This window comes from Canis lupus, chromosome 7, assembly GCF_003254725.2.
Source record: "Canis lupus dingo isolate Sandy chromosome 7, ASM325472v2, whole genome shotgun sequence".
NCBI classification, from domain to species: Eukaryota; Metazoa; Chordata; class Mammalia; order Carnivora; family Canidae; genus Canis; species Canis lupus.
Genome location: NC_064249.1, coordinates 13,223,528 through 13,236,776, shown reverse-complemented (window position 1 = coordinate 13,236,776; position 13,249 = coordinate 13,223,528). Strand labels below are relative to the sequence as shown.

The following is a 13,249-nucleotide window of genomic DNA, read 5'->3' as shown; positions in this document are numbered from 1 at the left end:
TTTTTTTTTTTAAATTCAAGAGAGACACAGAGAGAGGCAGAGACACAGGCAGAGGGAGAAGCAGACTCCCTGTGGGAAGCCTGATGCAGGACTTGATCCCCGGACCGTGGGATCACAACCTGAGCCAAAGGCAGATGCTCAACCACTGAGCCACCCAGGTGCCCTGAAAAACTGAACTTTAAAAAGTATCCACAAAAGAAAGGCTACAGTAGCAGAAAGTTTAATGACAAAAGACTAACAGAGAGTAATCTGAGCAATGAAATTAACTCTTTATATTAAACACTTAATACGAATAAACCTGAAAACAAGTTCAGGAACAAAAAAATACAAATTCTTAAACCACCATATATAAAAACTTGAGTTGCCTACAAAACAGAAATTCTCGGGGATCCCTGGGTGGTGCAGCGATTTGGCGCCTGCTTTTGGCCCAGGGCGTGATCCTGGGAACCCGGGATCGAGTCCCACGTCGGGCTCCCGGTGCATGGAGCCTGCTTCTCCCTCTGCCTGTGTCTCTGCCTCTCTCTCTCTCTCTGTGACCATCATAAATAAATTAAAAAAAAAAAAAAAAAACAAAACAGAAATTCTCTTGTAAAAGTATTTTCCCAATGAAAATCTATCTATATTGGTATAAATCTGATTTAACTTTTTTTAGGGTATAAATCTGATTTAAATATTTGTATTCTCAAACATAGGGGAGAAACAGTTACTGTCAAAACTCAAAGCTTAAAATAGTAACAGGATTATCAGTGCCAAAATATTCTGTAACTAAATGTAACAGGAATTGACTAAATTAGCTTTTAAATATTTACTTCTGAAAGACTTCCTAACAGCAATTCAAATACAATGCCAGAATAAGGGTAATATTCTTTCAGTTCTCTGAAAATAGTACTAATTCTTTTATTTTCTCTTTGTTCACCTTATTAACTGTTCAGATAGGGGTTCTTAAACCGTAAGAATCCCCTAAGTGACTTGTTAAAAATTCTAATTCTGGGCTTTATACCCAGAATTCTGATTTAGGTACAGTGTAGCATCCAGGAATCTGCATTTTTAACCTGCACTTTGAATTAATTTCTTAAGCATTTGATTTGAGAATCACACCCTGTTATAAAGATGAGCCTTTCCACTCAAATACATCCTAGGGAGAAAGGGGGACAAGAAAACAGAAAGATACAAAGACTGATTACAAACCTTTATATGATGGAGCAGGTGGTGCTGTTGCCACTTTCCTGACTTTTGCTGTCACTGAGTTATCAACATTAACAACCATTACTGGATGGTCAATATGACCCAGATTCTGGCCCCGGCCATTTGTTTCTTCTGAGTGTTCCCACTGTTTCCTAATTCGCTCCTTGAGTTTTTCCAGTTTGACATCATGTTGTCGATGCTTTAAGATATCTAACCTTTGGGAATTAGAAGTACTAGTAGAGGATGGAGAAGAGTCAGTTATCCGTAACACTTTTGGATCAACATCATGGCCCATGTTACTTACAGAAGTCTTCTCATTTCCTTTTGCTCTATTAGAATTTTCTTCCTCAGTTCTCACAGGAGCTGCCATCTTAACTAAACATTCAGAATTTTGTAATGCATCAATTGCTGGTCGATCGTTTAAAAACCTAACCACCGTATCATTGATGACAGAGGATTGGGAGCTCTCAAAATCACAGCAATGTATATTCCGTTCTTCTCGATTATATATCATCCGGTTCCTGCTCTCAGGCTTTTCTTCATTAATATCCACACAGTAAACATGCTTTGACTCTAGATGGTTAGGACTTATATTGGAAGGTGTACCATGGATCTCCCTATTATTAAAAAATAATAAGTTTTGAATCAAGATTTCAAACACCTAATTGAAACCAGTCATGCTAAGCTAACATCAGAGATCCCAAAAAAGTTTAGGAATTCCAGTAGGTTAGTAACAAAATAACCACTACTAATATTGAGATTTAAAGCTCAATGCCCCCTCTCTATCAAGTTAGATGGCAAATAACCTAAATCATTAATCTGCATATTACAAAATAAGAAATATGCAAAAGATGTATAGAGAAATTTCCTTAAGAAATCCCAGAAAATAGGATTACAATCTGACTTTGGATATTCACTTGACATCTATTACCAAAAAGTATATTTTATTTCTCTATGAAATCTTAAATATAGGGAAAAAAGTTCTCAAATTCTGTATTTGTAACTTCTAAATAATGTACCAAATTAACAAACAGATTGGGAGTAGAAATAAAATAGAGGTATAATAAATATTTTCCTCCAAATAAATGTAGTTAGTAAAGCTGAATTTGTCTGAACCACAGACTACTTTTTTTTGGTAGCTTCAAACTCTGTAAAGCACATCTAGAAATCGTGGAGTAAGCAAAGATTAGGCATTGCCAAAGTACATATCACAAAGTCCATATTCCCTATTCATAAAAACATTAGCAAAAATCTTCCTCCTGAGATTTTTATTTTATTTTATTTAACTATTTAATACTTGTTTTATATTATCATTCTAATAAGTTATATTTTAGGAAAAGAAACAGTTTATTAAAAGGGAAGTAAATGAAGACAAGCCTCAGCAGTAAGAGCACATGATTTATGAAAAAATACTCAACAAAATTATAAAAGTGAACATTACAATCTGGATCTGCAATGTCTGAAAGAGTAGACATTAGCCACATGTGGCTACTGAGCACTTGAAATGTGGTTAGTCCAAATGTAAGATGTGCTACAATGTAAATTACATACCAGATTCTAAAGACTTAGAATGACAACAAAAAAAGAATATAAAACATCCTCATGTGTCTAGATATGTGACTATTAAAAAAGTTTAAATTATATGTTTGGTTCACATTTACAACTCTATTATATAGCATGGATCTAGATGTTTCATGTAAGGGCATAAAACTCTAAATACCACAAAAATTCTTAAAGCCATAACTCTGTTACAGCATAATATGGCAATTATATCTATTGTAAGATGATGTATGAGCATGTGGGTTTTTCTTGGAGATAGTCTACGGTTTTTATCAAATTCTCATTGGAAACTATGACCCAAAAAATATTAGATCCTGTTCTGAATGGTTGATTATTAAACAAGACGGTGGCTGAAAAAAAATAAAAAATAAAAAAATAAAAATAAATAAATAAAAAAAGACGGTGGCTAAGAACTGACTCATGTAGCTTCTACTAGAGATCAAGACTAAATTCAGTTATTTTGCACTACCTTTACCAGACCGTAATAATTAATAGTTAAAATGATTTAGGTATAAAATTAACACGTGTAAAGAATAAAATAAAGCACAAAAAGGTAGTTTACAGATTATGTCACAATCTGTGCCACCAAAAAAGGAAAAAAGTAATTTCACAGTCTTTCATTAACTCATTCATTAAATATTTACTGAATATATATGCGTGTTTATTATACAATTCTTTCATCTTTGCTATAAATATGAAATTTTTCATAATAAATGTTAGGAAAAAATATTTACGGAATATTTAGTAAATGACAGTCATTAAGCTAATGTTTGAGAATAAGACAGTTTTACAGCCCTAAACTAATGTAATGGGTAGATAATGAATCAAAATATAAAGTAAGATGAATATACTTTAGCAGAGGATGTTACACAGTATTATAAGAGCATACAGGAAGGGCTAAATAGGTTGCAAGAATAGAGTGGGATAGAAACAGATCTGGCAAGGTTTCATAAAAAAGGTGCTAAAAGATGAGTCTTACATGATGGAATCAGCTAGATGTTCTATTCACAGCTATCCTATGGGTATTTTTTTTTACCTTAAAAGATACATTATTTACAAAATTTTAAATATCAAGCAGTATTCTTTGCAGAAAGAATACTAGAATATGAAAAGAGTAATTTAGTTTCAATTCCAATTGTGATATGTTTATAGGCAAGTTGCTGAATAGTTGTGTGGTTAAAGATTTCTGAACTCTGATTATTTTTCTTATTTTTTCTTTCTCCTTTTACTAAACTATAAACTTTTACCCAGATTAATTCCCTGGCCTTCTCTCTATATCTTCTTCACCATTTTTATCACTTCAAAACTAGTATAAACTCCCAAATTTATATTCCCAGCCCTGACCTTTCCACACACATTCCTGCTCAAATTTTCAAATGTCTACTGAATATTTTCACCTAAATATTTCAAAATTGCATCAAATCAAACATTGATATTATGAACTGATACGAACTCATGATCTACTTCCATCTCCCAAATTCTTTTTCTCAAATTTAAGAGTACAAACATATACCCAGTAGTGTCTAGCACCATCATGAAATTCCTGGACTTACTGACATTTTATAACACTAAAAAAGTTAATAAATGAAACAAAGAAATATAAGGACCAATGTTTATTACCTATTACTATTTGCTATACTGAGACCATTAACACATATTTTATATATTTAGTAAAATGTTCCTCAAATAAAACATTCTATAACTTTAATGAATATCCTAAATTATCGGCTAATAAAAATACACATTACTTGATATTATCCATACTATCAGAATTCATATATTAGTCCTGAACATCTATCTGAAAGTTTAAGTTGCTGAAAGGAGCCACGAACAACAAAGTGAAAAACAATAAACCAACTCACATTCTCAACAGGGAAGAAACTTTAGGTAACTGATTAATACCACCAAAAAAAAAAAAAAAAGATGAAAACTAAGCTATACAATGTTCATTATGCACAACACCTAATCTGAGACATTAAGAAAGAAAAAATCCATACTTTCAGAGACTGAGTAATCTATCTACAGAAAACATATTACAATATTGGTAGCCTGGGGCCACTAATTCTTCCTCCTCCCTTCCCCCCCCCGCCAGATATTTAATCTGTTAAAGAGTAGAAAGTCAGTATTTCATAATATAAAAGATTATTGCTTTATCTTTTTGGAAAATGAAAAAGTAATAATACTAGAATCAGAGTACTACGAAAAACTCAGAAAATAAACTATAATCTTAACAGGCTAATCCTATATGATAATTTAATTTATTTTTAAACACAAACCTGTAAGAAACCAAAGGTTCGCGAAACTCCACACGGTTATTTTTCTTTACATTACTCTCCAGGGTGGTAACTCTGAGAGGACTCCGAGATTTCTCTTTCCGTGATTTAGAAGATTTGGAGGTTGGAGCATTAACCCAAGAATCATCCAGGTATCTACCATCTAAAGAAAAAGAAAATCTGTAAGAACATATTATTGCCTCTGAGTTTGACTATTATTTATGAAAATAACTTAGGTGTCTCTTATTTCTGGCATCTCTAGTTGGATATTATATAAATAGATGGAAAAATTCAGGTTAAATTATTATAATAACTCTATACAGAAAAAACTATTCTGAACAAAAAAAGAAAAACTCTACATATAAAATTCTTTTTTGCAGAAGGCTCTCACCCACTTAAAAAAAGAATTTTCAACTAAAACCCAAGAGACACATAGGCTAAAAAAAAAAAAAGAAAAAAAATGGTTTTAATGGAAAGTACTAACCCCCAGGTTTTAGCCCACTAATTAAGAAACCACAGAATTACATATATGAAGGTAACCAAAGAAAGTATTTGCATTTTGTCAATTTATGACAGTATCTGTTAGCTATTCCAATTATGATTTAATCCCCCTTAAAAATACATCCATCTCATGAAGCTAACTAAATTTCAAAGTTGATAGATCTACGAATTTTTTTTTAAAGACTTCTATAATCCCAAAGGCTTAAAATCAAATTCTCATCACTAAAAAGCAATGAAGACCCATTGCCAAAGGTGAAAACATGGGGCACCTGGTAGCTCAGTGGGTTAAGCATCTGACTTTTGATTTCGGCTCAGGTCATGATCTCAGGGTGTGAGATCGAGCACCATAATGGGCTCCATGCTCAACAGACAGTCTGATTGAGATCCAATCTCTCCCCTCCTTTTTCTGCCCTTCCCCTCTCTTGCCCTTGCTCATTAGCTCTCTAAAATAAGTAAATCTTAAAAAAAAACGAGACAGAGATGGTGAAAACATCATCTCCAGTCACTGAATGTGAGGCTGCTTCATAATTACTTAGTACCAAACACAAAAAACCCTAAATGTTGATGAGGTGTTGTCTCTGACAAGAGCTAGCAAATATATGAGATGGTGAAATTAAAGTGAAACCAAACTAACATCAAAAATTTATATTTAATATATTTGTATCTTTGGAAGTAACTTTATACATACCTTTTCTACTTATTTTTCTGGTAGCACTTGCAGAAGATTTCTTGGTATCCATGACAGAATCAAACACAGCTGTACTTGTAGGGGCTACTTCTAATTTGTTTTCAATGTGTCTCAGCTAAAGTTTAAACAGCATCACAACAAACGGGTTAATTCCGTAAATAAACACCATCATTTACCTACCACTGATTTACATAGTTAATTTTTTATTTACCTTTTTTTAAATGTAAGCTTTGTGTCCAATGTGATGCTTGAACTCATGACCCTAAGATCAAGAGTTGCATACTCTGCTGACTGAGCCAGGCAAACACCCCAATTTACAACGTTATTTAACCTATGTTGTCCAATACCTTTCTCCAAAGTCAAAACAACTCAGGGATGATTTTTTGCAATATTAGTTTTTTAATTACTTATTACTTCAGCTATAGTAACAAGTGATACAACGCTGCCCATTTTTGGACAAGAAAACCAAAAACGATTCTGAAGAATATCAAAACGTTTCTGTTTGTCTTGTTAACTTACATTTTTATTGTTGAGTTTTTTTAAAGCAGTACATTTTCTGACATTATATGTCACATATCATTATGTCACACATCCTATGCATTTTACGTGGGAAATTAGGAAAGAACAATTCAGATGGACTAAAATTTAGAACTGTTCAAACAAGCACAACTTTTTAATAGTCTTATGCCTATAAAATAAGTTTCACAATAAAGATAAAATTCAGAAGATAGAAAACTCAGGTTTCCATACACTTTACAATATAAGTCAACTTCTGTTAAGACCACCAATGTTCTCAATTATTTAAAAAGCATTTTCCCCTAATTATATGCTTACAAGAGTAAACTTGGAAAACACAGAAAAGGCATAAAAAATGAAACTAAAATCATCAAAATTCTACCACAGAGAGGTAAATACTTTGTAAAATTCTGATTTATCTTCTCTCAGATTTTTGTGGCACTATGTACTCACAAATTGGAATAAACCTCTATAATCTGTATCAAGCTTTTTCTCGTATTTATATTACAAGCCCCTTATCATCCTTAAAAGTTATTTCTAAAAACACAATAGTTTTTGAAAAAATGACTATTAACAGTCCAGCTCTAAATTATATTAACTTTTGAAAAAATAAATAAATAAATTACATTAACTTTAAATTAAACTGGAAATAAAAATTATTCCTACACTGTAGATATATAATACTCATGTAGGAGAGAAAATATATAATGTTGTACTTGGCCTTACATTATGACTACATCTAGGTTATAGCACCTTTTCCAGATGCATTTTCAAACTAGTTCAAAAGATTAGGGGACAGAAAATACCATATTCACAGAGTAAAGAAATAGGTGACTCACATTCAAGTAAGATACAAAAGAAAACAAAAGAAGGACATATAGAAGAGTAATTTTCCTGGAGAGCAAATGAAAAAGCAAAGAATTTCCCTTTGAAGGGACTAGGTATCACTTGTCAAATTTGGATTCCTAAACTCCAGACAAGCCTGGACAGAACACAAATGAAAACAAGTTGCCCACAGTCAGTCTTCAGCAGTACTGAGAGAAAACAGTGCCACAAAAGAGGTAACTCCTAGTCCATTAAAGAAACTGTTCCTGTCATTTCCTCTCTGACTCTGAGCCTTCTACATAGACATAGTCCCACATTCCCAAGTTCATTTTGTTCTAAATCTTCAATATACCAAATGAATAAATTTATTATAGGAGAATAATAGCACAAGTCACTTCAATATTTTATATGCCATAGCATTAATGTTCTTGACACCTAAGAAGTACCTTGATTATCCCTCTACTATTTAATAGTCATCATTAATGTTCATTTTGTAATATATAACTTATTTTTAAATTTTTTGTAATATATGGTACTTCTCACCAAAATCTTTATTTCCCTATGAAAAAAGTACTACAGAAAAAAATGTCATCTCTTCAATCGTAACAGGAAATCAATTTTAAACCATAAAGAAATAAATAGAAGCTCTAACTACTTACAGCAGCCTTAGTCTGAGAAAGTGCATCCCACGATGTGGTTATATCTGCTGGGGAACATTGATATTTACTGAATCAGAATCTCTGAAATAGTTCTCAAAATCTGTATTTTAATAAGCTCCTAAATGCACTCAAAAGTGTGAGAACCATTTTCTTAGGCAGAACTATTTCTCAGCAATACTTTATCATATCGAACCAAAACATGGTTCTTTCCCATTCTGTAAAGCCACGCTTCCTAATATATGGTTTAGAGTTGTACTAGACACTGATCCTATTAGTTCTTATGACAACCTCCCTCCTCAAAGCCACATAGGACATCTCCAACAATAAGCAGTATCCTCAGTTTTCCCCAATGATCTAAACACAAAATTTTGTATTGGAGTGTATTTCACATTATGATGTTGAAAAGATTAGAAAATTACTCCAGACTTCAATCTACCAATAGAAACAAAGGTAAAATCTAGTCACCTAACGGCTCTTCAAATAGTACAAAACCACCTAGATCCTTGAATCATCCTTCTCTAGAATAAACAATTTCATTGCCTCCAAATGTCCTCATGTGACACGATTTCCAGATCCCTCATAAACCAAATAATCTTCCTCCTGATGTACTACAGGTTGTCAATGCACCTCAAAATATATCATGTTGTAAATTAAAGTAACCTCCAATGCATCAAAAAAAAAAAAAAAGAGTTCAATGAGATTTTTCCTTTTCTTATCTGTGTACTATAGGTCTAAAACTATATTAGAAGCTATATTATACCATTTGTTGACAATCAGAATTTCCACAAAACTGTGTAAAGTAATTTTACATACACTGGTTCCTTCTTAAAATAGATGTTTTCCTTTATAAGACAGTTTACCATAGGACACTTTTGAGGGTAAGGTAACTTGTATATTTAAAACAAATTGAATTTTAAAAATTATCCACTTTTTATAAATCAAAGTATACATATAGGTTTCATTTATTAATTAGCCCAGAATTTTATACACATGACCTAAACAAGGCATTAAGTTCTAAACTTTAAAGAAAACAAATCATACCTTGAACAGTATCCTTGCTTTGAGAGTTCCTTGGATTTGGTAAAGGCACCTCTTTTGATTTGCTGCTCTTCATCCTGCCAATTTACCTACAATCATACCATCAGCATTCATTGAACATCAATATTATAATATTAGAAAATACTCTCATTTATCTTAACTTTCATAAAAGTCAGAAAAGGACTTTGTCAACTCTAAAAGTTATCTTTATGCCCTGATAATCTAATAACTTTTTCCTCCCCCATTGGAAAACTAAACCATTAAGAAATCTATTACGACCACCTTACACCAATTAGGATGGTTATTATCAAAAAGAAACAAAAACAACAACAGAAAATAACAAGTGGTGTGGAGAAATTGGATCTCTTTTGAACGGTTTGTAGGAATGTAAAACGATACAGCCTCTATAGAAAATGGTATGTCAGTTCCTCAAAAAAATAAAAATAGAATTAACCATATGATACAGCACAAAAGAATTGAAAATAGGGTCTCAAAGAGACATTTGTACATCCATGTTCATAGCAGCATATTCACAATAGTCAAAAAGTGAAAGGAACCAAAATGTCCATCAACAGATGAAAAGGTAAGCAAAATGTGGTATATACATACAATGGAATATTATTCAGCATTATGAGTGAATTTTTGACATATTCTATAATACAGATGAACTTTTGAGGACATTGGCTAAGTGAAATAAACCAGTTACAAAGACAAATACTATATGATTCCATTGTATATAAGGCACCTAGCTAGCATAGTCAAAGTCATAGGGACAAAAAGTAAAATAATGGTTGCCAGGAGATAGAAAGGGGGGGAATAGGAGGTTTTATTTAATGGGTACAGAATTTCAGCTTTGTAAGATGGAAAGTAATGCAAGATGGATGGTGATAATAGTTGCACAATGCTATAAATGTATTTAGCATCACTAAATTATACACTGAAAATGATTAAGGTGGTCCATTTTATATTATGTATTTTATCACAATAAAAAAAGAAAAAATATATCATGAATCAGAACGATCATAATCTGCTTATGCTGACTAGACAGTTGATAATAGTCATATTTTCCTATATAGAGAGAATTATTGTTATAAAACTCACATAACACTGAAAGTTTAGAAAACACAGGAGGGTAAAACGCATTCCTACTCACCAAACCTTAAAATGATCATTAAGTTATTTTGCATAGTGCCTTCTATTCTTTATAATTTTCTTTTTTTACTCTAATTTGTATAAAATGTAAAAATTTTTCATTTTTGTGTCTTACTTAACTGCTGGATGTTTGTGGTAGTTTTTAAATATATTCATAAATTCTCTCATACTCCTTTCTTCAAGAAGCAGAGTTTAATTTTTCTAACATTAAAGGTAGGCTGGGCTTAGCAATATACTTTTAACAAATCCAATGTGGTGGAAGTGAGTGACTTTTAAGTCTAGGTCACAAAAGGCATTGCTTTTTCTCTGGAGTTACATAGCAAAAGACTACCAGTACAATATTATGTCTCATTTTTTCTATTACAGATAACACTGAAATGAACATATTTGTGTATCTGTGAATTTTTGCTTATTTGGATTATTTATCTAGAACAAGATCTACAAAGTATAATATTAACTGAACTAAAGAATGTGAAGAACATGCTGCTCTTGACATGCAATGTTAAACTGTCTTCCAACTTAAAATTTACAACTGTTTTTTTTTTTTTGGATACAACTGTTTTCATTTACAATGAGCCTACTAGTTTTCATTAACATCTTTAATATTGAGCATATATCTATTCTGTTTACTTTTGCTGATAGAATGGGAATAAAATGGTTGTTTTAGCTTGAATTCAATAGATTGCTAGCAGGACTAAACATTCTACCATAGATCTTAACCTTAGTTCTTCATGCGTGAACTATTTTTGCATGTCCTTTGCCCATCTACCTACCAGGATCATGTTTTTCTTATCAATTTGTTGAGTTCTTTACATTATGAATATATGACCTTTGTCACATTTGATAAAAATAATATTCTTCAACCAGTGTTTGCAAAGGCAGTTTAGTCTGTTGTATATTAAAGAATCCAATTTAAATTTAAGGAAAAGAGGGGATGCCTGGGTGGCTCAGTCAGTTAAACCACCGACTCCTGTTTTCAGTTAGGGTCATGATCTCAGGGTATTGTGGGATCAAGCCCCATTGTGAGCTATTGTGTGCTCAGCACAGTCTGCTTGAGATGCTCTTTCTCCCTCTGCTCTTCCACATGCTTGTGCTCTCTCTCTCTCTCTTTTTCTCTCTAAAATAAATAAAATCTTGGGCAGCCTGGGTGGCTCAGCAGTTTAGAGCTGCCTTCAGCCCAGGGCGTGATCCTGGAGACCCAGATTGAGTCCCACATCAGGCTCCCTGCATGGAGCCTGCTTCTCCCTCTGCCTGTGTCTCTGCCTCCCTCTGTCTCTCTCTGTGTCTCTCATAAATAAAAAAAATAAAATCTTTAAAAAAATAAAAATAAAATAAAATAAATAAAATCTTGAAAAAAATTATAAAGAAAAACCTACCTACTAAAATAGAAACATATAAAACTGAAGGCATAATTAATTTTTAGGGGAATTAATTTCACCTACAGTAAATAATCCTTGCTTTATTTTTTTCTTGCTTAAAAATCCTTTTTAAAAATTCAAAAATGTTCTAAAAATAAAATTTGTTATAAATTATACATCTCTAGGAAATGCCAATCTAAGTTTTTAAAAATATACAGGGATGATAGAAAAACTAAGATCACTATATTTGCCAATAGTTTAAAATTCGTCCAACTATAAAAACTTCTATCAGTGATACCAACAATAGTTCAAAAAATTAACTCACTTTACTTTCCTTCTCATAAAAATACTTTTGGTGTAGCTAACTATCAAAACGGTAACAAACATAAGTTATTCTATATTACTAAATGATTTGCCAACAATTTGACAAAACTTTTCTTTGGACAGACTTCCCTTTGCTTTAAAACTAAAATGCTAAAATATATAGTAATTATCAATTTTCCAAAGAGAAGGAGAAATAGATTAAAAAATCAAAAATTATATATATGTCCATAATTTAAAGACTTATGCTGATAAGGCTAAAACAAAGTAGATGTAAAAAGAAATGCATTTCTATCTACTTCAAAATAAAAACTCTCTTAATGGCTAATCATCGTCAAATGCAAATAATCCAATTATCAGGAGTGTGACATATATGTAAAGTTTCATCTTATAAATAGAGTATATTCACTATCTAACAATAAAAATGAACTAATTACAAGTGCTTGTAACAAGATAGTTGAACACAAACATGTTAAGTAAAGAATGCCAGAAACAAGTGTACATGCTGTATATTTCTATTTATAAAGTATCAAACAGGCAAAAGTAATCTATGGCATTAGAAGCGAGGATAGTGGTGAGGAGGGTGGGTGACTGGAATTGGGACAGGGAGGACTTCTGAAGTACTGGTAATATTATTGATATAGGTGTTAATTACATGAGTGCGTTCAGATTGAGACTTCCACCAAGCTGTGCACTTACATGCTTTTTCAATCATCAATTCAAAGTATTTTCTGGTAACATGCCTGGTTTAGGTTTATAATTTCAGTTTTAATTCAGTTCCATAATATGTCTAGTCTCATAAATGTCAGTTTTTCAATAATTCACCTTTCAAAATCCCTGGTTAGCCCATATCTAATAAGTATTATTAATAGAATCTATTTAAGTAGGACAGTTCTTTATGTAAGAATATATATGTAAAATATCACTATTTTCTACAGAAATAGAAAAAATTGAGGAAAAAGTACACTGAAAAAAAATCTCCTTATAGAAAGAAGAGAATCTGTCAAAACTCTTATCTTTAAACTATAAATCCCAATCTCCAAAATGTATTTTCCAACCACTTTAAGATGACCAAGTCAAACAGTAAAACTTATTCAAGATCATTTATTAGGGAATAATGAAACTACCTTCCTAGTTAAATGTTTTATAGGCAACATGACTTTATTCTATAGC

General features: G+C 31.9%; 1 protein-coding gene across 6 annotated transcripts in view; it reads right to left on the bottom strand.

The window, feature by feature from the left end:
- Positions 1–13,249, bottom strand: part of CEP350 (centrosomal protein 350) — a 153,819-nt gene that overhangs the window by 115,313 nt on the left and 25,257 nt on the right. For 4 of the 6 annotated variants that reach the window (XM_025429941.3, XM_025429944.3, XM_049112109.1 and 1 more), the window contains exons 2-6: positions 9,249–9,334; positions 8,208–8,254; positions 6,208–6,322; positions 5,022–5,181; positions 1,189–1,802 (exon numbers count right to left, since the gene is read on the bottom strand). In XM_025429941.3, coding sequence (XP_025285726.1) covers positions 1,189–1,802; positions 5,022–5,181; positions 6,208–6,322; positions 8,208–8,254; positions 9,249–9,321 — 1,009 coding nt within the window. In that variant the 5' untranslated portion in view covers positions 9,322–9,334. The remainder of the gene's footprint in view (positions 1–1,188; positions 1,803–5,021; positions 5,182–6,207; positions 6,323–8,207; positions 8,255–9,248; positions 9,335–13,249) is intronic. The other 2 variants (XM_025429942.3, XM_049112110.1) reach the window with 1 other exon arrangement.